At 45.7% G+C, this 26,557-nt stretch overlaps 1 protein-coding gene across 1 annotated transcript; it reads left to right on the top strand.

Annotated features, from left to right (window-relative positions):
• Positions 1–8,216: 8,216 nt before the first annotated feature.
• Positions 8,217–23,141, top strand: tnfrsf19 (tumor necrosis factor receptor superfamily, member 19; the record flags this gene model as incomplete). Its single annotated transcript, XM_080543382.1, has 7 exons — positions 8,217–8,282; positions 8,550–8,663; positions 13,874–14,052; positions 14,163–14,248; positions 20,778–20,942; positions 22,770–22,895; positions 23,035–23,141. The coding sequence occupies 7 exons, from the start codon at positions 8,217–8,219 to the stop codon at positions 23,139–23,141; spliced, it is 843 nt and encodes a 280-aa protein (XP_080399508.1).
• Between the last annotated feature and the right edge of the window lie 3,416 nt (positions 23,142–26,557).

Below are 26,557 nucleotides of genomic sequence, written 5' to 3'. Positions count from 1 at the left end.
GATCAGAGGAAAACAGTACTATGATAACATTATCATGTGGGGAACATGGCGCGTTCTGGCCTGCAGAGGGAGCTAGACTGCTGTTGGAGGGGAATAATGGGCTGATTACGGACAGGTGTCAGTGATCAGACTCGTTGTTCCACTGGTCTATTTAACCTGTGTGTGTTTGTTCCCTCGGGAGATGAGTGAGGCAGGAAGTACCTGCCGCGTGAAGACACACGGAGACAGAGAGAGAGAGAGAGCCGCGGCGAGGACGCACGAGATCCCGAAAGGGGGTGAGGTGCGGGGAGCCGGGCGGACGGAGCGGGTCCTGAAAGGGAGGAGCAGCGCGGGGCGAGAGCGAGGGCTCTGCCGGGAGCGGGCGGACGGAGCGGGTCCCGAAAGGGAGGAGCAGCACGGGGCGAGAGCGAGGGCTCTGCCGGGAGCGGGCGGACGGAGCGGGTCCCGAAAGGGAGAACAGCGGGGGGGGAAAAGACTCGCTCAGCACGTCAGTGACGGGGCTGAGCTGTGCAACTGTTAAATAAAAGCCTATTCTACAACTGTTCCTCTGTGTCGACCTCCCTCTGTGCCTAGAGACTGCTACATCTGGCGACCAACGTGGGGCACAGAGAGAGGGTCGGCACACACGCCCAGAGGACCATGGACTCATCGGCCCATGTGGTGGCGCACCTGGCCCGGATGCTACAGGCGCAGGAGGTGATGGCGGCGGAGTTGGTGCGGGGACAGGCGGAGCAGCGGGCCATGCTCCGCGAGCTACTGGACCGCACCGAGCCACCGGTTCGGGCCCAGAGGAGGGGGGTGCGGGACGAGCCGGAGGCCATTCTCGACCCCTTCCCCGACAACCACCTGCCCCGACCGCAGGTTCCAGCCCCGGGCCCGGGCCCGCGCCCTACCCCGACCCCGGCTCCGCGCCAACGGGCCGGCGGGGCGCGGCCTGGGGTACGGCCTGAGGTGGAGCCGCGGCGGGAGCCACCAACGCCTGCCCGGAGGATGGGGCGGGCCACCGGGGGGAGGAACACACACGGGGGGCCAACCTCCACCCCACAGACGGCCCCACGAGCGGTAGAGGAGGGATGCTGGCGATGCGGACAGCCTGACCACCTCCGCCGGGACTGCCCCGAGATGGAGGTGGGTCAGGTAATCCGCGTCGTCGGCAGTCCGACCCCTCCCCCGCGTCCAGGACAGGCGTTTTACATCCCAGTAAGGGTACAACGCAAGACGCACCAGGCGCTGTTGGATTCTGGCGCCGGACAGACCATGATCCACCAGCGCCTGGTTCGACCCGGGGCATTGTTAGAGGCATCGCGGGTTGGGATACTGTGTATACATGGGGATTGTCACCAGTATCCGGTGGTCCCCATCGAAATTCGTTATGGGGGAAAAAAGTATAGTGTCAAGGCGGCGGTTAGTCCGAGCCTCATGCACCCCCTAATTTTGGGTTTAGATTGGGCTGGGTTTCCGCAGGTATTAGGGGAAACCACGGGGGTGCGTGCACGACCGACAGGGATATGTGAGGCGTGAGCAGTGCTCTGCGCTGATGCGAGGGCGTCCGACGCTGCCGAGGAGCCGGAGGAGGTGGTGGGTCCGGCACCCGCAGATCCGCCGCCTGCGTTCCCTCCAGTAGCCGACTTCCCCCTCGAGCAGTCTCGCGACGCCACTCTACGCTCCGCCTATGACCAGGTGATCAGTGTTGATGGTGTGCTGGTACGGCCAGACGCTGTGCGCGCCCACCCGTATTTTGTATTGATTAGGGACAGACTGTATAGAGTGAGTCGTGACACTCGCAGGGACGAGGAAACGACCCAGTTGTTGGTACCTAGGAGCCGCCGGAAAGCTATATTTCAGGCGGCGCATTATAACCCTATGGCAGGCCACCTAGGATACGACAAAACACTCAATCGGATAATGGCTCGATTTTATTGGCCGGGGATTCGGGCAGAGGTGCATCTGTGGTGCACATCCTGCCGCGAGTGCCAATTAGTCAATCCCCCGGCCGTGCCCAGGGCACCGTTGTGCCCCCTCCCCCTGGTAGAGGCACCATTCGATCGGATTGGGATGGATATAATCGGGCCATTTGAACGTTGCTCACAGGGCTATCGGTTCGTGTTAGTCCTCATAGACTACGCGACTCGATACCCCGAGGCAATACCGCTTCGTACTATCTCTGCAAAGAGCGTAGCACAGGCGTTATTCCAGGTCATCTCCCGGGTGGGGATCCCGAAAGAGATCCTCACCGACCAAGGCACTAACTTTATGTCACGAACACTTAGGGAACTCTACGGGTTGTTAGACATTAAGGCGGTCCGAACGAGCGTGTCCACACCCAGCTACCGACGGGCTGTGTGAGCGGTTCAATCGGACGCTTAAGTCAATGATCCGTAAGTTCATTCACGAAGATAGTCGTAATTGGCATAAGTGGTTAGACCCTCTGTTGTTCGCAGTGCGGGAAGTACCCCAGGCTTCCACGGGGTTTTCCCCCTTTGAGCTCCTATACGGGCGCAAGCCACGGGGCGTCCTAGACCTGATTAAGGAAAGCTGGGAGGAAGGGTCTAGTGACAGTAAGAACGAAATACAATACGTCCTGGACCTACAAGCAAAGCTCCACGCACTGGGGGTTATGTCACGGGAGCATTTGCTCGAGGCCCAGGAGCGTCAAAAACGGCTGTACGACAGAGGGACTAGACTACGCAATTTCGCACCGGGAGACAAAGTCCTCGTATTACTGCCCACGTCTAGCTCTAAATTACTCGCCAAGTGGCAAGGGCCGTTCGTGGTCACACGGCGAATTGGGGATGTAGACTACGAGGTAGTGCGGTCGGATAGAGGGGATTGCACGCAAATATACCACATTAATCTCTTTAAAAAATGGAACGACATGGTCCCTGTTTCCCTGGTGACGCTACTTCCCGAGAAGGATGAGTTCGGGCCGGATATCCCAAAAACGAGTACTAGCGCCCCGGCCTGCTTAGGCGACCATCTCTCGGCGAACCAGCGGGCGGACGTTGATCGATTGCAACATAGGTTCGAGCGAGGGCTCTGCCGGGAGCGGCCGGACGGAGCGGGTCCCGAAAGGGAGAACAGCGGAGGGGTACTGGCAGATACCATTAACGTCGGTATCCCGGGAAAAAACGGCATTCTCTACCCCGCGGGGGTTATTCCAGTTCACCGCGCTTCCGTTCGGGTTGTTTGGGGCCCCGGCCACGTTTCAGCGGCTGATGGACCGTATTCTGCGGCGCACTCTGCGTATGCTGCGGCGTACGTAGATGACATTGTCATCTATGCGGACACCTGGCCGCAGCATATGCAGAGGGTGGCTGCGGTACTACAGTCGCTGAGGCAGGCGGGGCTGACGGCGAACCCGGCGAAGTGCGTGATCGGGCGGGGGGAGATCCGGTATCTGGGGTACATCCTGGGCGGTGGGGAGGTGCGACCGCAGGTGGACAACCACTGCGATCGCCGCTGCCCCGCGGCCCAGGACCCGGAAGGACGTGAGGCGGTTCCTGGGACTGGCCAGCTACTACCAGCAGTTTGCGCCGGGGTTCTCGGAGCTGGCCAGCCCCCTTACCGACCTCACCCGGAAGGGGGCCCCGGATCCGGTCCAATGGAGTGAGCGGTGCCAAGTAGCGTTCGATGGGATTAAGAACGCCCTCTGTGGGGAGACAGTCTTGTATGCTCCTAACTTTAACATTCCTTTTTCTCTGCAGACAGACGCGTCGGATAGAGGGCTGGGGGCGGTGCTGACCCAGCAGGTGGAGGGATTCGACCGTCCGGTGCTGTACCTGAGCCGAAAGCTGTCGGAGCGGGAGGGCAGGTACATCACGGTGGAGAAGGAGTGTCTGGCCATTCGGTGGGCGGTCGGCGCCCTCCGGTACTACCTGCTGGGGCGCTCGTTCACCCTCCACTCCGACCATGCTCCCCTACAGTGGCTCCACCGCATGAAGGACACCAACGCGAGGATCACCCGGTGATACCTCGCGTTGCAGCCCTTCAACTTCACGGTGGTTCACAGGCCGGGGGCGCAGATGGTCGTGGCCGACTTCCTCTCCCGTGATGGGGGGGGGGGGGGGAGTAGGCTATCGGCCGGTTGTGTCCCCGGCCTCGAAACTGGCGGTGGGGATGTGTGGGGAACATGGCGCGTTCTGGCCTGCAGAGGGAGCTAGACTGCCGTTGGAGGGGAATAATGGGCTGATTACGGACAGGTGTCAGTGATCAGACTCGTTGTTCCACTGGTCTATTTAACCTGTGTGTGTTTGTTCCCTCGGGAGATGAGTGAGGCAGGAAGTACCTGCCGCGTGAAGACACACGGAGACAGAGAGAGAGAGAGCCGCGGCGAGGACGCACGAGATCCCGAAAGGGGGTGAGGTGCGGGGAGCCGGGCGGACGGAGCGGGTCCCGAAAGGGAGGAGCAGCGCGGGGCGAGAGCGAGTGCTCTGCCGGGAGCGGGCGGACGGAGCGGGTCCCGAAAGGGAGGAGCAGCGCGGGGCGAGAGCGAGGGCTCTGCCGGGAGCGGCCGGACGGAGCGGGTCCCGAAAGGGAGGAGCAGCGCGGGGCGAGAGCGAGGGCTCTGCCGGTAGCGGGCGGACTGAGCGGGTCCCGAAAGGGAGAACAAGGGGGGGGGGGGGGGGAGGGGGAGGGGGAGGAGAGAAGAGAAGAGAGAGAGAGAGAGAGAGAGAGAGAGAGAGAGAGAGAGAGAGAGAGAGAGAGAGAGAGAGAGAGAGAGAGAGAGAGAGAGAGAGAGAGAGAGAGAGAGAGAGAGAGAGAGAGAGAGAGAGAGAGAGAGAGAGAGAGAGAGAGAGAGAGAGAGAGAGAGAGACTCGCTCAGCACGTCAGTGACGGGGCTGAGCTGTGCAACTGTTAAATAAAAGCCTATTCTACAACTGTTCCTCTGTGTCGACCTCCCTCTGTGCCTAGAGACTGCTACATATCAGTAGGCCTTTTGCATTTTCAGTGTTACACTACATACGTACAGTAGCCTGTTATAAACTGATATGTTTTCATACTCAAATATAAAACACACAGATACAAGACTAGAACGTTTTTTTAAATTCTGAACTACTGTACACATCTCAGCAATGACAGTTGGATTTGTAAACTGTTCTTCATACAGAACAAACAATAGAAAAAATAAAATAAGCCTTCTGCATATACTCTACACACAAAGGCCACAAGACCTCGTCAACATCACAGGCAATGTTCTCCCTGGCCAAGCAGAGGGGAAAGTATCGCCTGGCATGACAAATCCAGCCCTGATATACTTCAGATATATTTCAACACATGAGAGCTCACCTTTGGCCCTTCTATTGCTAAAGCTATGATTGCTAATTGACAAGCAATAGGTGTTTGCCCATACGAGGAGTGTGATAGTGTGATTGGTGGTTTGAGTTTAGCATTCTGAATGGTAAGTTTTCCATGTGAACACAAAAGATTTTATCAAGGAAGATTGTGCCAAATCTAGAGAATTGTATTCAGTGTTTTGTTAACTGTGTGGTTTAGAGCTGCAAAATGAGTGATAAGCAAGAAATGTGTTTGTCATTGTGAAGAACCGGTGTGAGATAAAATAACCAGTTTCAGGTTTTGATTATTGTGTTTGAGGTTCCGATGTTAGTGTTAAAGCGATAGAGAAAAACGGTAATAGGCTCCTCTGAATGCAGAACTAACTTTCATCTTCTCCCTCTGTCTCCTCTCTTTCCTACTGTGTGTGTGTGTGTGTGTGTGTGTGTGTGTGTGTGTGTGTGTGTGTGTGTGTGTGTGTGTGTGTGTGTGTGTGTGTGTGTGTGCGTGCGTGTGTGTATGTGTGTGTGTGTGTGTGTGAGAGAGAGCGAGACAGAGAATGAGAGAGAATGAGAAAGAGAGAGAAAACGAGAGAGAAAAAGAAAGAGAGAGAATGAGAGTGTGTGAGAGAAGAGGGTTAGGGGACTAATTTATGTTTTTTCCAGGGCAGGCCAGGAGAAATAGCAATTACATGGTAATCTGAGGTACCAATGCTAAAGAGATGCTACAGGATTTGTGTCTCTAATTCTTTACACAACATTGGATTAAGTGTTGACTGAAGTGGTCCATGGTTTAAGCAATAATGCCATGAGGCCATGATTTATCATCAATATTGCCAGCGGGCTCATTGTATATGGGGAGTTGTTAGGCATGACATGCAGCAGCGTGCAGGAAAACCCCTACCAAGTCACAATATTGATAAATCACTGCCTTGGTCAATCACAAAGCTTGTTTTCAATTACCATTTTTAGCTCATAGGCACTCATTTTAGACCTAGTAACTCAAAATATATATCAATTCTATAGCATAGTTTTATAAAAGAGTTCTGGAAGTTGCATAGCAATTGCAGTAACAACTCTCAGAATGTTTGCCTAAATCAATGTTAATTAAAAGACAGGATATTTTTAGTTACAATAAATAAGCTCAATAGTTTAAGAAGTATAATGAGTTTGAAAAATATAAATGTAAGCAACTCAAGTTAGATCTCTGCACGTTTTAAAGTTGGACTGCATGGTGTGAATAATGAAGCAAGACCGCTAATGACAATAGTTGGGCTTGATGCTGAAGCACTAATAATGTTGCCTTAACAACATAGGCCTACAACAACTAGCCCACCAAGGTCTACGAACGATATCATCTCATAGCAATTGAATTAAAAGTTGTGTGGTAACAAATACATGCACACATATAAAGGGCATATACACACCACACCCATTACACTCTTAAATCAGTTTGTGACTTGAACATCAGACACTTTTCCTCCCAGGTTCTGGCATTTGCTTCCTCTCAAAAACCGGCAGACAGTCCAACCAATCCGATCCAACCAATCCGATCCAACCAATCCGATCCAACCGATCCCATAACAGTGGGGTGGCGTCATCTGCAGAGATGAGAGGGAATGTTGAGGGCTGTGGGGTGATGTGGGTGACGTCATGGCCTCTGCAGAGATGAGAGGGAATGTTGAGGGCTGGACTCAACTTCAAACCAGACAACCAGACCCTGGCATGAAGCTGCGAGCCTCGGATCAACCAGACCAACAGACCGGGGAACGCACAGAGGGAGGCGGCGCTGGGAGCGGGATGGCTTGCCATGTCACAGCGGAATAACGACAATAACATCTCGACATCTTCTTGCACTTTCTTCTCCAACGTGTACAGTATCTAACTATGCAATCGGATTGAAACTTGGGAAGTTATTGTCATATTATGACCAAAATGACGTGTTTAGTTTGGAGCGCTAATGTCCTGGCGCAGTGGGTTGCGCTTTGATGTAGTCGCTGATCCGAGATCAGATTACATGCTTCAGATCTTCAGATCGCAGCCATCCCCTCCCTGCCTTTGATCTCCGCGCTGGTTCTGTCCTCAACCCGGTGGTTCGTCTGGACCGGAGCGACGCAGGAGAGCACTACTGCAGGGCTGAGATGGGCTGGAACCCGGTGCAGAAGGCACACGGAAGGATATTAGTCTGAAACATTAATCGGTGGACCCGATAATCCAATAATTGAGTAGGCAACAGAACCATTAGTCTACCAGGTAAAACACGAGGGATGCGGCATATTTGACAACTGAACCCATAATTCATTTTTCAGAGACCAGATCATCCCGTCATCGATCTGTAGGCTAATTGTTGACTTTTTAGGCGTAAGCATATGATGCATCATGATCCTGAATATGCATCCAACAATGTTTGACAAGTCGCAGGAGTAGTCTAATGTAAATGTCGTTTTACTTTATGTGTCATACTTTATGTATTATACTTTATGAACACAAAATGTCTTGTGTTTGCATACAAGAAGATTCACAAGTAGTCTATCTATAATAGATACGCCTGTATCTTCTAGCCTTTAGCATCTTATACTTACAGGTGACCATACCACTAGCACCATTGTGATATGTTTTCTTTTCAGGAAAGTGGCAGACAAGAATATTTACTTATTGAGTTTATTGGCAGGCTCTTGAGTAGGCCTATGAGTTGACATGTTTCATTAAATTCTGATATGTGACAGTCAATGCACTTTTTGGGTTGGTTGGTTTTCTGTGAAGTTATGGTCCTAGAAACAAAAGATCAAGTGTGAGTCCTTACTCAAGTTGAAGGGTCTAATAGATTTTCATGAATTATCATTGAACAAAGTAAATTCTGATTTGGATTCATACTGTACCTTCATTCTTCTTAGTAACACTATCTTTCCCCTTTCCAGAATCATCCGACAGCAGCAGCCGCTCAAAATGGCCTGGATGCTTGGGCACACCTGGTTACTTCTACTGACGTTACACGTAATACACACATCTCTGGTTAGTGCTCTGCATATTTACTGATATAATACATATATTCTGAATAACAGAGGTCATGTATTGGCTGGTCACATTAATGTGTATGCATGGACAAATATTGAAGTGTAACTTACTATGAGTATGGTCTATGACATGGATAAACGAATGGCACTAGTATAAAGGGAATTACGCGCCATTCTGGATTCCACATGATCTCTTACTGATGAAAGCTGTGATGAAGCGCAGGAATCCCTAACCGCCCAGTATCAAACTGTTCTTCCCTCTTAGGTCCCTGTGAGGGCCGAGGAGGAGAGCAGAGAGTGCAGGGAGCAGGAGTACCAGGATCAGCTAGGGACCTGTCAACCCTGCAAACAGTGTGATGCCGGACAGGAGCTATCTAAGGTTTGGGACCTAATAATGTCAAGTGCAAACAGTTAAACAACAATGTAACCCTAAGTGAATGAACATCTCCCGTGGTGCTTACAACATTTTCTAAATCTATTTTTTTTTCCTTTAACTGAATAACATCCAAGGAAGTCAAACCCTCAGTGCAAAAAAAGTACTCTCTAGGTTCATGAGAGATGGATACCGTTGTTTAGAATAGTGAATGTTATCCAGGGGAACTTCGTTATTTATTACTTCCTCTCTTTCATGGAGAAAACAGCCAGAGCGTCATTAGCTTTTGTAGAACACCGACCCCTCTTTAATCAGTCACAACCATACTTTTGACCTTCTGTTGTTGAATGGATTCCTTTGTTTTTCCCTAAGTTCCCTGTCCAGCTGATTGTCTCCATTGTTTGAGAGAACCCATGCATAAACGTGCTTTACAGTGAGAGGGGTATGACTTATTTCAGTATTCTTGCCAAAGACATGGATTTATGTATGTTATGTATGAACTGGTATGAAGGGCATGAACAAAGTCAGTTGAGCAATGCTTTTCCACCTAGTTGTGGCTTATTGACCACGAATGCTCAGGTAAAAAAAAAAAAAAAAAAGACCCCACAAAAAACAGCCAACATATTACCCTCTCATAACATCTGTTACACATATGTGACAGGGTCTGGTGAAAAAGTCCCCAAGTAGGACAAGGTCATTTTTCTATTTTTTACAGATTATGAAGTGCAGAATGTAAGCTTTCAAATGATGTGTCATACATTGAAATTTAAAAAGTTTAATAGTATAAGATATGCTTATTTGAATGTTGGTACAAACCAAATACTGGAGAAAATCGTTCTGAATCAAAACAGACACGTTTGCTACCATCACGTTGGTAGCTAGCTAGCAGCTAAGAAAGAACATTGCTATGAACATCTACCTGCATGTTTAGCACATCACAACATGCTGATAGAACCTCAACATGCTAAAAAGACATAACTACACATAATTAGCTGATCACAACTACACGTCCTAAAACCTAAGCTTGTTTACAAGCCATGTATCACTAACCCAGTAGCTGCAAAGCAGGACGGCAGACGAAACAGTGAATCCAATTCACAAATGATATGTATTTAGTGATCCTAAAACTGTTGTTTGTTATATTGAGTGGGCTCTTCTATACTTAAACTTTCATAATATGAAAGAAACGGAAAACACATGAATTCTATTTTTTTTAAAGAAGCTTTTTTGATCATTTGCGCGACTTGAGAATTGCCGGCATATGGACCTTTTCACCAGACCGTGTCACATATGCATTTCTACCAGGTTGCCCTTTATCTTGGTACACACAGACATGCACTCATTGGTGGTATGCTTCAGTAGACCTCATGTCTCTCTGCCAGTTCAACAGTCATGAATGCTGGATGCCCTGGGGTCCTAGTTAATAATTGGCTGCCTCATTCATTCTAAGTGGTAGCGGGATGCCAGCTCAAATGGGAGCTCTGAGCAGGGCTCTGAACAGGGGTAAAGAGACTACTCTGAGCAGGGTAGAGAGACTCTGAGCAGGGTAAAGAGACTCTGAGCAGGGTAAAGAGACTACTCTGAGCAGGGTAAAGAGACTACTCTGAGCAGGGTAAAGAGACACTGAGCAGGGGTAGAGAGACTACTCTGAACAGGGGTAAAGAGTGAGCAGGGGTAAAGAGTGCCTCAGCAGGGAGACTTTTGGGTACTTATGTGACTGCTATAGGGAGATCGGGCCTTCTGCTCGGCTGCTCCCAGGCTGTGGAATGCTCTCCCTGACCACCTAAGGGCACCACAGTCTGTGGATGCTTTTAAACGAGGCCTTAAAACCCACCTTTTTAATAGAGCCTTTTTTTTGCCTTTTAATTGAAAATGTTTATTGTTTTATCTTCCTGTTTATAATTGTGTATTTAACTATGTAAAGTGCTTTTATAAATAAAATGTATTATTATTATTATTTATTATAGACATCCACGTGGAATGTACTTCACTTCATTCTTCATATCTGCTGGTATCTTTGCAAAGAAACCTCACCAAGATCAATAAGCCCCTATCCATGTAGCGCAGTGAGCTACTGTACTGTACCAAGTCAGCAAGGAAGTCCTTTGTTAAAAAGATGTTGCTTTGTATATATATTTTTTTGTATCACTACATTAACATCTTCTTTACTACGCTAGTTAAGTTATATTTGTTGGGTTATATATTTTGGTTATATCAACCATGCAGGAGTGATTGCCTCACAATGCATGCTGGGAACTTTTAATAAGCCACTGGCGTAGAGGCAACATCCCTTTGATGTGCAGACATTGAAAGAGAGTGTAACGTTTCTCAGCCAGCCTCCTAGGGCCAAGGCTGTGAGCTGGCATGGGAGTGTGTGTGCATGGGGCATGTCAGATGGCATACTGTGTTAACAAACTTGCATTGTTTTGGGAGCTGGTTCATTACTGGATCAGATGACTGGCCCCCCTTGGAGACTCTGGTGATTCCCTCTTAATCTCTGAAATATCTCCCCGTCTGAACATGCTTCAACTGCAGCCAGCTCTCAGCTCTCCACTCTCCAGCTCTGCCTCGCTGCTATTATGTTTGGCATACTCACTATAACTAGATCTGAAGATACGGGTAAAATGGGACTTGTGAAGACTAGCCTTTTCTTGTACTTTGAGGGTAGATCATCCTGAGTAAACGGAAGTGATGATGCATTTGAAAATCTAATTTGAGAATCCAATTAGTCAACTTGATATATTTTGGCCATCTATTTTCCTGTAGATACAACAGCACATTTATTGTTATTAATCGGGTCAATTAAAATAGTGTTGTTGTTTATTACGGTTGTTGTCTCTCAGTCAGGCACCTGAACAGGTTAGTGTGTCTGACTATTATATCCTTATATATATTATTATATCCTCTGAGCCTTTATTACCAAAGGACAAAGGAGTGAAAGAGACGACTCCTAGATGTACAGTGCTGCCAGGATGGAGCTGGGAGATGTTAGCTGAGTGCTCCTTTTGTTCTGTGCCCTACCCTGCCCTGGGTACGTGGCAGCCCATCTCCTGCCATGCGGTGCCACATGGACAGAGTCTGTGCCAGCGCTCAGCTTTGTGGAGATGAATCCTCCCAGGGGCCCCTTCATCTGGAAGTGGGACGGCTCCGTCCAAAACCGCTCTGAACAGCTCTGCCGCTGGCCTCGCACTCGCACAGACCCGGGCTCCAGGGTTCATCATCCCTGAATTTCAACTCCACTGCTTTGACTGTTGTTGATTATCCTTTCCGAGAAGGCTATGAGTATGCCTTCTTTATTTCCCCCCCCCTTGTTGTTGCTCATCCATCCCCCTTTTCTCTTTTCTCTTTTCTCTCTCTCTCTGTCTACTGTTCCTTGCCATGCCCCTGCTGGAGAGAAGGGTCCTTATATGGAAAGCTCCGAACAACAGCTGCGGCCCTGCCCTTAGAACCTTCTCTGTTCAGACCCGACCCGCGCTCCAATGTCATCTCATATGTGTTTGGCTGAACGGACCGAATTCCTCATCTTTTGCCTCGACTCTGTGGTGCCATCACCCGATCGCATCTTTGGCTCACTACGGTAATTGCTTTTTGCCAATCTGCTCAACCCCCTGGTTCTTGTGCCCACATTCCAGTGCGACTGCATGCCCAGGCGGTGAAACAGGACACGGCTGAAGAGAGAGACATCCTGTTTGAAGTGACCTTCACATTAATGATATATGAGCCCCCCCCCCCCGCCCCCGCCCCCCCATAACATCACCCTGCCCTGGGAATGCAATGTGGCAACAGTGGTAGAACAGTGGACGGGGGCAGCTGCTGCAGACAATACAATCAGTGATGTCATTCTAATAGGGTCCTTTTACTTGTAATGGGATATGATGATCAGCAGAAATCAAACTGTTTCTATGACCATAGGGGATCAAGGTTGCCAGTCTCTCTCTGTGTACTATATAAATACTGCAGTGAGATCGAATGCAATGAATAGGAATTGCATTAAGGGTTTTGCTTTTGGTGAGCTCCCACACATTCTATCCATCTGTTCCCAGTTACTTTGTAGAAACTAATGGAATTTGCAATAATGTGTTCCAAATTGATAAGCATTTGAAAGTCAAATCTTATCAATAACTAAAGGAAATCAGAAATCAGACATTGTGTCTCAATCATAATGTTAGGGTCAGGTGATATTAGCATTTTCTTATTCACAATATGACTTCATGAATGTCATAAATCATGATATACAATATTATCGTTCATTACAGTTCAAGTATATACGTGCCAGCGTGAGTGGATGTCTGATGTTGTAAATACAAAGACAGAAACATGTTTTCACAGATAGATGCACTTCTGCTTGCAAAACAGCAGATCTGACCTTTGTTATGCACTTATGTATGGGTATGCATGTAGAGTAGTTATGCACATATTGTCTGTAAAAATTATAGTTCAAGTATGTAGTAAAAAAGTGCTACCCGTACATACTTGAACTATAATGAACTATAATATTGTATCATCAAGATATGCTCCAAAATCACAATATTCAGTCATATTGAATATCAGCACAACACTATTACATCTGACTTTGTATGAAAGATGTTGAAAGTAGGCACACTTTCATAGTTTTTGAGGAGCAATGCATCTTGTAAAATTAAGTCTTATAAAATAGAATATAAAATAGCTCTAGTCTTACTTGTTATAGGGGTCAAAGCCTTACAGCAAAGCTGGTTCAGTATTAGATCAATCATTCAGTAATAGGATGCTGTGCAGTACCCATTATATAGAGCAAGAGAGGTATTCAACTTCTTCTGCTTGTGTACTTCTCCATAATCCCTGGCCCTAGTTAGCTGAAACGTTCGTACAATTGCCTCTCAATCTCCGGGACATTCACTGTGTCAGATAAGAAAGAGAGAGTCACACAAAAACCCCAGCAATAAACTTGCAATAATGCAACAGTGGGTGTCCTAGAGGGCCTTTTATCATTCAAATGCTTGGCCATTCTGGAGCCTGCAGCAGAAGGCCACTCATTGATTCGGAGAGAGTCAGTGAGATTATTGCCAGTGTAAAATGGACTCTCAAAAGAGGCAGTCCATTGTTTCCTTCTACTCCTGCTAGCCAAGATCATTCTTTGATTCTAGACCCCTGGTAGTACACATTCAAAGCCTTTCTCCAGCTGCCCCCCCAGCCCCACCTCTCACCCGAGGGATTTCTTCTGTTAATCCCTCTAGGAATGTGGCTTTGGTTATGGAGAGGATGCCCAGTGTGCGCCCTGCAGAAGCAGCCGCTTCAAAGAGGACCGTGGTCTGCAGAAGTGCAAGCCCTGCTTGGACTGTGGCCTGATCAACCGCTTCCAGAAGGGCAACTGTTCCATCACCAGCAACGCCGTGTGTGGAGACTGTCTGCCTGGGTAAATGCCATCTTTCACAAACAACTAGATGAATGTCAGATATTAGCCAATGGACAGGTTAAGTTAAGTTAACATTCAAAGTTAATCAAATGCCATTTTGTGTTTAACAGGTTTTACAGGAAAACAAAGTTAAGTGGATTCCAAGATATGGAGTGCATACCCTGTGGGGACCCTCCGCCTCCATATGAACCACACTGTGAGCACTTTCTCTTCTCTTCATACTTTGTCAAGGAATGTAGCCAGCGATATGTCTGAAACATTTCTCAGATAACAATAGCTTTATAAGAGCATTAATATGAACTCAGACTATTGAACTATTGATGCAAAAATGAACAACCGAGACCCCAAACTTGTCAGGCCATTATGCCACAACAAATGACTTGTGCCATATAAATACAATTCTGAGAGCGACAAGTAACAAGTGTGCCCATCAAGGGTCTAGGAATTAGGCACGTGACATCTAGTCCTCCACTTTATATCACAGCCAGTATAACACGTTTGAAATGACTACAAAACAAAACAAAACCAATAGTCTACAGTGAACTGCGCACTGTTCATTTGTCATACATTTGTCATTCATGTGGAAACATACCTCAGTTGAATAGGAAGGTAGCGCGGTGGTTCTTTGCGTGAGCAAACCACTCAATGACTTTACTGTTGAAACACATCTTGTCCCTGGATCAATGTGTTTTCAACAGAAAGCATGGCATATGCGTTCAGTCACTGTTGTGACTGTTGTCCCGTTGTGTTTCTTGCGAATGTCTCAAAACTCTTGAAACCAGTCGATGACCAAACATGACTTGCACTATATAAATAAAGTTTGATTGATTGATGTATATGCACATTGTGCTGCAGATTCATTGGCTGTATCATTGTTATTTTCACACAATGACAAACATGTGATACATATTTATTTTTTTACAACAGAATAGCAAACGTTAACAACCTTAAATTACACAGATTAATATAGTATACATGCCATATCTTGTATGAAAACGTAATGTAAGTGGAGAGGAGATTGATCGGGACTGCGGGAGTCAACTTTACTACCGAATTAATGAGAATTAATGAAAGCCGATGACCAAACATTCAATGCATGACTTGTGCCATGACTAGCCTACACTTGATGAACCAGTGCTGTGATATTATTGACCGTCTTAGAAACATCGTAGCAAGAGGCAGTTTATTATGCATCGGCTCTTTTCATACAGAGACAGATTTCCATGTTGAAGTGTAGATGCTCTCCTCTATTGGCAGTAGAGCAGAACGGGGTGAAAGACAACCCTCCATTGTGAGCAGGACGAGAGATATCACCGGAAAAATACTGCCCTCCACCTGATGTTCTTTTAACTTACTGAAACAAATAGCGGAAGTGTTGATTTAAAAAGTATATATATTTACAGATGTAGACATTGAAACTGTAGTGTATTTTGCCTGTATGATCTCACGTGGGCTGTATGGCTGCTCTAACCCGTTAACATGGGCTGTATGGCTGCTCTAACCCGTTAACATGGGCTGTATGGCTGCTCTAACCCGTTAACATGGGCTGTATGGCTGCTCTAACCCGTTAACATGGGCTGTATGGCTGCTCTAACCCGTTAACATGGGCTGTATGGCTGCTCTAACCTGTTACCATGGGCTGTATGGCTGCTCTAACCCGTTAACATGGGCTGTATGGCTGCTCTAACCTGTTAACATGGGCTGTATGGCTGCTCTAACCTGTTAACATGGGCTGTATGGCTGCTCTAACCCGTTAACATGGGCTGTATGGCTGCTCTAACCTGTTAACATGGGCTGTATGGCTGCTCTAACCCGTTAACATGGGCTGTATGGCTGCTCTAACCCATTAACATGGTCGCCGAAATGAAACTCACACGCGTTGCTGAGTTTCACGCGAGGTTGACGCTGGATGTGTATTTTGGCCGTTAGAGTAATAGGAACCACAACTCCCATCATAGTTCATTCAGTAAGTTTCATTAAGCCAACCAACTATGTTTTATGGCCAAATAAATGCTTCATTTTACATGCAAAGCCATACAAGTTTAAATGGATACTGCTAGCATAATAGTCAGTATTGCCCAACCTGGATTATTTTAGCCAGGACCATGCTACCCAACATAATTATCTTGAATGAGAGTCCCCATTCACATTTCAAGAAATTTTGAAATACCACTTTTGAAATGACTACATCAGTATATTAGAATTCATCATATACAGTATATCTTAGCGGAGTGGAGTGGACAGTAACTAGAGCATTATCTAGCTGTAGAGAGATTTACTTCCAAGTTCTATGTGTCCATGGAGGTCTATTAGGGATTGGATTCCAGCAGGCCACACATCTAATTACCTTCCCTTTTCAGGCCATTACAACTGGTTAAGTAGAACCTTATGATGTTAGGCACTCCCACAGAGAGAGTGTGCTAGCTAACTTATACCTTTGGTAATTGAGTGTGACTTCCTGATGGTGGAGGCTGCAGCTGTGGCTTGAGAAGTTTTGGCAGTGCGTGTGTCTAACTGGGCCCAGCCAGGTCTAGCACCCCTCTGTTATAGAAATGAAGATGTCTCAGGATATCCCAAAACTCATTCTCCTTTGCTCTTTTGCTCTACCTCTGTCTGTGTTTTGTTGCTAAAACTGAGTCTAGTTTGATGCTTTTCGGTCACACTTCCTTTAATGGGTCCCTATAACTGTGCAGTAACTATAATTACTGTATTATATTACTATTGTATATTACTGTCGTACTCTACTAAGGTTATAGTGTACATTATGACTTCCTCAGTAATGGCATGGACATGTTTGTATTATAGGACAATGAAGGAATCTATTATCATGCAATCAGTGAATGAGTATGTACAGTATGTACAGTATGTACAGTAACAATAGTGTTTTTACTAGAAGGATTACAGCGCTACAGGCACAGGGGAACTTAAAGTAAAAGGTTACCTTCTTTTTGGACTGGAGAATAACCATCACATTTTTTATTATGAAAAATAAAGTAATATAAGACATTTACATGTCTGTCTGTCTGTCTGTCTTGCCATTTTGATTGCAAAGGCAGAGAAACAAAATGGCCATTGTGTCCCAGACCAAAGCTGGTAGTTTAGTTTTAGGGAGTCTTTGTGGAACACTTCCAAATGTTTGAAAGTCTTGCTCCCTCCTCCTTCAGTGTTATCTTGCGGAGGGTGGTGAGAACTTAAAGGGCAGATCATTCTAATAGCCCACACGGGCCCAGGGCAAGGCTGCAGCTGTGCAGGGAGGGAGGCCTCTGTTGGAGGAGACCGTAAATCTGAACACACTTGAGTCTCTCGGCCAGTTTCTGGAGCAGAGTAAAAATTAGATTGTGTTTTATGGATTCCTTTAGCCTCTTTAATGTGTTTCATCTGCTGGAGTGTTTCTATGTTACAGTAGAGCTGTAAAAGATGTCTGGGGAAGCTCCAGAACTCCCCCCCACTCGTCGTCCCTGTTTCATCTTTTTTTTTTTACTTTCAAACGGATTTACGCCGAAGTCATGGGAATTTAGTCTGTTGATTTGGTGATAGTTTTTCTTCTATTGTGGCTATTGTAGCTTGTTTTCTCTGACTTATTGAACCTCTGACATTCATTTGATTTAGTTTGGAAGCCTAAAAATCCTTGAACGTTCATATTTTCAGCCACTTATCTCAAACACGTATCTCAAAAAGTCAGTCCTGTTTTAAGAAATCTGATGTTCAAATAACACAAGCGTGCAGGTCAGCCTGTGGAAAAAAAAATACTCTTATCACCCTTTCATGCTACTGTAACACTTCTCCTAGAGAGAGGACTTGTGGTGAAGTAGACCCCAAGCAAAGACCCCAAAACCTGTGACCTGACTAATAACCACAATTGTCTGATCTTGTTACATAAAAACAAAACAAAAAAAACGACTTTAATTGATATACTTCACCTTCCTCTTCTAATCTTCAAAGGTTAGTGCTATCTCCAAACCACAGAATGCAACAGGTTGGCTGGATGCAGGAAATTGTCTTGATTGAGTTGCGTACCTGAGCAAACCAAGCAAAAGCGGTCAACACTTACAAACAAACCCCACCAAAACAAAGTCACTCTCTAGCCAATCCAAACTTGACTGGAGTGATGTGTTTACGCTCAGGGCAGCCAGAGCTCCTCACCACAGCATTAATCAAGAATCCATGCAAATCTAGAAACCACAACCACATGGCAATACTCGTTTGTTTTTGTGGCGAACATTTAAAGGGGGTGTTGCCTGTAATTATGATAGGTTGGATCTGTTTTATCACAAACACAAACTTTTGGATGGGGGAAAGCATGAATGCACATAGAATCGCCATTTCTTTCAGAAGTAGGCATTTGCATGATCTCTCTCTAATGGACCTGTCACAGACACGTTCAGCATTCTCACAAGTCAACAGGGAGTGAGCTTCTATCAGAAGGAGCAGGTTATTGTCAGAGTGTAGTGTGGCGATAACATCAGCAGGTGAGGTCTCTTCACTGGGCTGGCCTTTCTCTTTGTTTGCTGCAGCTGTGAGGGATGATAAGAGCTGGCAGGGGAGGTGCGGGGGTGGGGGGGGGGGGGGTACAGCTGTGGACGAGGGGCTGGATCAGGGACATGATGGTCCTGACGCGGTTCTCGCTAAATGTGTAGTGGAAAACACTGAGCTGTGTTAGCGCAAGCATGAGTGTACTGTAGTTGTTCAGTCCAATATCTCTGCCAGTATTAGATGTGCTGCAATTGTGAAGAAGGTTTATTGAGGATGTTCCAATATGTTGATAGAATTCCAATTGTTCTATATTATTTATATATTATAAATAATTTTTCCACTTTTTTTTCTCAGGTTACACACTCAGTGTGTGCTTTTGCCTTGATTTGAGCAGTGATTCTATGGTCCAAACTGCTACTGTGGGTCTTACACGTATGAAGACCCGTCTCCACTGAGACAGACTAATCTGTTTTAATCACCTGTGTTTACAATGGATATTGAAATGCTTTTTTGCTCCTGTGTCACACTGAATTTTGAAGTTCAGCCACTGGTTTGGTTTAGATTATTGAATGTAAAAAAAAAAATCCTTATCCCGTATCCGTTTGAATATCAAACCTGGCCAAGGCTAAGGTAATATTTACATTGTATATCAAAGAGCTCTTGAATATGAATAGGCCAAACCCACTTTGCTTTATAATTAATGTACTGAAACGCAAACAGTGAATGAAGGGGCTCATTGGAAAAATATTTTTTAAACAAACAGTCGTTTATGGCATTTAAAAAAAATGTTTTATCTCTCACAATTCGTTTTTCTCAATGCTGAGCGAGTTGTCAGTTTATTTTTCATTGAAGGCATATTACTGGAAGTACCTTGGTTCCGCTCTATTCAAACCTACTGTTCTGTTCTACAGCTGCTTATCTCAACGGCTACTTTGTATTCTCTCACCGTCCTCTCACCGTTGCTGCTCAAGACGACAGAGATTCATATTGATTCAGATTTACGCCAAAGTCATGGGAATTTAGTCTGTTGATTTGGTGATATTTTTTTTTCTTCTATTGTGGCTATTGTAGCTTGTTTTTTCGGACTTATTGAACCTCTGACATTCATTTGATTTAGTTTGGAAGCCTAAAAATCCTTGAACGTTCATATTTTCAGCCACTTGTATCTCAAAAAAGTCAGTCCTGTTTTAGGAAATCTGATGTTCAAATAACACAAGCGTGCAGGTCAGCCTGTGGGAAAAAAATACTCTTATCACCCTTTCATGCTACTGTAACACTTCTCCTAGAGAGAGGTCTTGTGGTGAAGTAGACCCCAAGCAAAGACCCCAAAGTCCATGACCTGACAGAAATGTGTGAATCATTGCTTGGTGTAAGAATGAAGTTCATTGTTACATCAGATAGAGGACTCTAAAACAGCATGCATTGAAAACTGTGGGGTTTTCCGTCTTAATGTAAAACAGTAGAAGTACAAGCTGTCTCAGAGCCAGATCTCCTGATGGGAGAGTGTGTGAACAGTCTGAGGGTGGGGTGCTGCAGACAGTGACATCACATTTCCCTGTGGGCTAGTGTGTGGTAGCAGCTGCAGTCATGGAACCAGAACACATCCACATCACACACACACATCCACACACACACACACACACACACACACACACACACACACACACACACTCACACTCACACACTCACACACACACACACACACACACACACACACACAAAACACACACACACACACACACAAACACACGGTTTTCCACATCTGACCAGACTGCCTCCCTTCTCTCACCTTGATCACAGACTTAATAACAGGGTTGTCTGATGGGGATGTGAGGGTGTGAGGGTGTGAGGGCCTTGGGGTGGAGGGAAATTAACCAAAAATGTAACTCATCATCTGTAGAAAGAGAGAGAATGTAAGAATCCACTCCAGGAATCTCTCTTTGAAACTCTGGGTTAGCTGCTGCTCTAGCATGAGAGCTACATGCCAATGAGAGAGCCTAGAATGGATGCATGGGTATAAAGGACATGTCTTTCCTTGGTGAATTAGTTATCAGTACACTCAGTTGCATATGGAGTCCTACACTATAATGATAATGTAATATGCTTCTAGAATATTCTTTTTCTAATATGGCCAAGGTCTGACCCAGAAATGGCAAGGTCATTCAAGACTTCTAAGTTAAAAAGTCTTGACGTTTCACACCATTGATCATGTGTTTCTCTCTGTCTGGGGTGTTTCTCTCTGTCCCCTGCAGGCAGTGGGCGGGTGAACCTTGTGCCCATCCCCTCAGTGGTGACCAGCCCTCGAGACATGGCCCTGGCAGCGGTCATCTGCAGCGCCCTGGCCACCGTGCTGCTAGCCCTGCTCATCCTGTGTGTCATCTACTGCAAGAGACAGCTGCTGGAGAAGAAGCCCAGCGGTGAGTCTAACTTCTAACACTACTCGTCTGTCTCTCACTGCCATTTCAAATAGGAGGAAGTTGACCCATAGTTGCTGATCTAAGGTCAGTGTCACGTCCCCAAATATTATCCAGGTGGATATGGGGAGTAACAATGGAATAGAACCGGGGGGGACAAGAACAAGAGGCGAACGGGAGAATCTCCATTTTTATAAACCAAGATTTATTGAATAATGGTAAAAAACAAACAGGTTTCCGTGAAACTATTTAACTAAAAACTACTCTCTATAAAAAAAGAGAGCGAATATGTATTAATAAGCAATGTAAAGTAAATAAGATAGTTAATAGATGTACAATGTAGCAAGTAAAGTAATGGCCAAACACAATATTAAAAACACACTGAAAGTCAAAACTACCAACACCGGTACACACTACAACCATTTACATTTACATTTTGGGCATTTAGCAGACGCCATATTCCAAAGCGACTTACAATCAATACATTTGACTAAGCAAGTGAATCATCAATCCACCAGTTGTAGCAGGAAGAGTAATCTAATCTAATCTAATCTCTAAGGATCTGTGAATGGTAACCTGAATCTCGGTCTGTTCCGATGGCCCAAAAAATAAGTGAAATAAGAAGTTGAAATATCTGCATTGCACTTATTATAATTTTATTAATTTTATTTTTTAATAATTTTGCCATTTAGCAGACGCTTTTGATCCAAAGCGATTTACAATTACGAATTACAGGGACATTCCCCCTGGAGTAACTGAGGGCTAAGTGCCTTACTCAAGGGCACACTAGTAGTGGTGTGGTTTCAGGCGGGATTTGAACTCACAACCTTCCGATCATCGAAGTCCAACTCACTATCCACTACCCTGTATATATATATATATATATATATATATATATATATATATATATATATATATATATATATATATACACAGTCACTGAACACTTTATTAGGAACACTATACTAATACTGCGTAAGGCCTCCCTTTGCTCTCAAATTAATGAATTAATTCCACAAGACGATGGAAACATTCCTTTGAGATTCTGGTCCATGATGACATGATTGCATCACACAATTCCTGCCGATTTTCCAGGTGCACTTTCAAGCTGTGAATTTCTCGTGCTACCACATCCCAAAGGTGTTCTACCACATTCCAAAGGTTCTACCACATCCCAAAGGTTCTACCACATCCCAGAGGTTCTACCACATCCCAGAGGTTCTACCACATCCCAGAGGTTCTACCACATCCCAGAGGTGTTCTACCACATCCCAAAGGTTCTACCACATCCCAAAGGTTCTACCACATCCCAGAGGTGTTCTACCACATCCCAGAGGTGTTCTACCACATCCCAGAGGTGTTCTACCACATCCCAGAGGTGTTCTACCACATCCCAAAGGTGTTCTACCACATCCCAAAGGTTCTACCACATCCCAGAGGTTCTACCACATCCCAAGTTATAATGGATTCAGATCCGGTGACTGGGAAGGGCCACTGAAGAACACTGAACTAATTGTCATGTTCATGAAACCAGTTTGAGACGACTTTTGCTTTGTGACATCATGGTGCATTATCATGGACATTAACATTGTGGCCATGAAGGGATGCAACAATACTCAAATAGGCTGTGGCATTCAAGTGATGATTGATTGGTATTAACCAAAGTCAACCAAAGCCAAAGGCACAAAGAAAACATTCCCCACACCATTCCACCACCTCCAGCAGCTTGGCCTGGTGTTCAGGTGGCCAGGTGTTCAGTGAGTGTATAGTGATGGAGGGTTACAGGTGTTCAGTGAGTGTATAGTGAATGGAGGGTTACTTTGCCCTCAGCATCTCTGAGGTCCCAGGACGGGCCGTACAGCGGGGCTGAGTTGTCATGTCTGGACCGGCGGCGCCTCCATGACTTCCCCCAGAGACCGTGCTGCCAGTGTCACCAGGGCCCTGGACACACCTGTGGTAGGTTCAGACTGGTCCTTCCATGTTTACTACAATCACATTGAGTCGGTCATTGGTTATCCTGTGTTTTTTGGGGGAGAGACAGAACTCCATATTTGAGTGTTAGTTTGTCCCACGGTTGTGCCTGTGTCATCTCCAGGCCCAGTGCACCTGATCCCCTCCCTGTGTTGTGACGAGAGCTACATTCTAGGCCGGAGCAGAGAGACCAGCCCCTTCCAGTCCCAGATCAGCCTCAACGAGGGGTGAGGAGGACCGCAGTGCACCACCATTCACCTCTGCTCCAAACCCATTAACCACAAAAACTATAAACCACCATTGTTCATCACTTACCATTTATGTATTGAACTATTCACAAGTAGTCAACAAATCTATCAGCAATACTTCGTGAGCTTAGAATTATAAGGTTCTATCTCCGTTTAGGGTAGTTCAGAGATATTGAGCGTCAACGTTTTTACATTCCATTATGTTTTGTGAGACGGAACCTTTGTATTTTATTCATTACTAACTTAAGAAATTCAACATTTTAAAAATAACACCACACAGGCATTAATAAACACCTAATGGATCAGATTATGTAAAAAAAAAAAATGGAGATAGAACCTTATAATTATAACGTCACGACTTGAGAACCAATACAAAGCACAGCAACTGACATTACGTTCTCATCAAAACCTAGAGAGATCGACAAATGTAGATAAACAGTAAACCATTGCTTATGTAGAGGGCTTGAGCAACATTCCTTTACACAACTGTGCTTTAATGCAGGAAAAACAAAAAACAAAAAACAAGACAGCAGTCTTGTTATGGTGTTAACTTTGGGTCTGTTTGGAAGATTACTGTCAGATAAATGTCTCCCTGGGACTATGGCTGGATCATCATAGCTAGGATAGATTTATGCTGACACGGCCCCCATGTTGCCCTCCCCAGACGTGTGATCTCATGTGAGGAGAGCGTTCCAGCCCGTCTGGGAGACCCACCAGACTGCGTCTCCAGACAGGCCAGGGAGACCTGGCCGCTCATGCAGAACCCTGCCTGTGCAGAGAGCTGCAGTCTGCCGCCCCGCAACCCAGAGCTCCCGGGGAGGAGCGATGTGGAGGAAGAGAAAGGTGAGGAGGAAAAAGAAAAGAAAGACCCAGGTCATCTGACCTAGAGAGACGAGAGTTCATCTGACATAGAGAGACGAGCTCATCTGACCTAGAGAGATGAGATGAGAGTTCATCTGACCTAGAGAGAGATGAGATGAGAGCTCATCTGACCTAGAGAGATGAGATGAGAGTTCATCTGACCTAGAGAGAGATGAGAGCTCATCTGACCTAGAGAGATGAGATGAGCTCATCTGACCTAGAGAGATGAGATGAGCTCATCTGACCTAGAGAGATGAGATGAGAGTTCATCTGACCTAGAGAGAGATGAGAGCTCATCTGACCTAGAGAGATGAGATGAGCTCATCTGACCTAGAGAGATGAGATGGGAGCTCATCTGACCTAGAGAGATGAGATGAGAGCTCATCTGACCTAGAGAGATGAGAGCTCATCTGACCTAGAGAGATGAGATGAGAGCTCATCTGACCTAGAGAGATGAGAGCTCATCTGACCTAGAGAGATGAGAGCTCATCTGACCTAGAGAGATGAGATGAGAGCTCATCTGACCTAGAGAGATGAGATGAGAGTTCATCTGACCTAGAGAGATGAGAGCTCATCTGACCTAGAGAGATGAGATGAGCTCATCTGACCTAGAGAGAGATGAGAGCTCATCTGACCTAGAGAGAGATGAGAGTTCATCTGACCTAGAGAGAGACGAGAGGATGTTGGGGCTCTGACTGGTCTTCTCTCCTCTCTAACCAGAAGCCGTCCTCCCTGGATGGTGAGACATCGGGTAGCTCATTTTATGACTAATATGTAGTGTGTGTCGATTTATATATGTTGATACGGACATATCGGTCTTTCCTCCAACGACTCCTGGTTGAGGAATGTAGAATGCCATCCCACAGCAACTTGTGACCAGGTTGGTCGACCAGCATGAAGACCAGCATCTATTCCAAAAAGATGTGCTTGTAGTCCTTGGTCTTTCACATAAATGATGCATTGATGTCCATGGGATATTCACACAAACATTTTTCAAAACACCTTGAATCGTAGCCGTGGTACTCAGTAGATATACATGAGCCTAGCCATTGAACGATCAAGAAACTGATGCTTCATTAACACTATTAAGCTCAGGAAACTAAAGGGCTTGGGTAAACTATGCTATGAATTAAATGAACTATGAAGAAAAATCAAGTTCTCAAAACAACTTAATAATTCTCCCGTAATTCTCCCCAGGGTTCTCTTATGTATCTCATTTATCTATGAAATTGCACTGATAAGAAATCCTACAGTTCATTAATAAATACACAACCAACGGGGCTTGTTGAATGAGCTTTGCTGGATCTGCCAAATGGAGCCTCAGAGCCAGCAAAGGTTGGCTGAAGGAATTCAGTCAGAGGGAACCAGAGCAACAGTACCCACAGCCAAACACACTGAAGCAGAACGATACAACACAGGCGTCAAGAGGACACACAGAGGAGATACTCTGTTTCCCAAAAGCTTGGTTCAAACAGCGTGCACACCCGCACAAACACCCTTTTCCTGGAGCAATTATTTATATTTACCACAACTGTTGGACTCCCTTTGATCGACAGGGACAGTGGTGTGTCAATGGAAACCGGAACTAGCTAAGAAGCAAAGATAGGACCAGGCAATGTACCAGCTGAGCTGTGTTCTGATGTTGCAAAGCAAATGGGGTAGAAGACGAGGTAGATAGATTACTAATGACTGGGTGTGTGCTTTTCTCTGCTCTTTTTTTCTTCCAGGATGACAAACAGGATTTATCTGGCTTGTGTTCCACCCTTGATCCGTCCTGGACCCGACAACAGCACAGCAAGATCCCGTCTCAGATTACGGCGAGCCCACACACCAATTCCCCAAAAGTATGTGGCACACAATCTAGTCAAGCAGCTGGTGACCGTCTTCCGTCACACATCTGAAGAGGCTATGTAAATAAATGCAAACAAAAGCCTTTCGAGGCAAAATAAAGCACAAGAGCAGAGACTGAAAGAAAAAACTATGCACAATATGAGTTTGCTGGTCCAGAGGTTGAATCTAATGAAGTTCAAATAAAGACATAGGGCCGCTGACTGATCTTCCTGGTACAAAGTGAATAAAAGCAGCTCATCTGTATTCAGTCTTACATCTAAACATGTAGGTGCCTAGCAACAGCACCATAGAAGTGACCGTTGGCATAATTGTCTTTTTCATGAAGCTTTTTCAAGTTGATTATTGGTATCTAATCCTAAAAAGCATGTCAAACATGTCTGTGATATCTGGTGCATATTGAAGACAATCTAGATAATACTGAACAAGACAACAAAAGTTTGTGTGTGATATCAAATTTGTTGTAGATATTGTAAAATAGCAAATAGATGGTCAATATTTTTGTAACTTAGACATGACTGACAATTCTTGTTTTTTTTCAGTTGTAGTATTGGTGGTTGTTGTGCACATATACAGTTCCACAATTAATTTGCATTTGATAAAATGTTGATATTTGTAAATAAACCACTTCAACAAGACACAAGCCTACTATAATATGTTCTGGTTCAGTAGAATCACTAACGTTCTGAG

Source organism: Nansenia antarctica, assembly GCF_963989245.1.
Source record: "Nansenia antarctica genome assembly, chromosome: 12".
NCBI classification, from domain to species: domain Eukaryota; kingdom Metazoa; phylum Chordata; class Actinopteri; order Argentiniformes; family Microstomatidae; genus Nansenia; species Nansenia antarctica.
The sequence above is the reverse complement of the archived record's forward strand: the minus strand, read 5'-3'. Positions and strand labels throughout refer to the sequence as shown.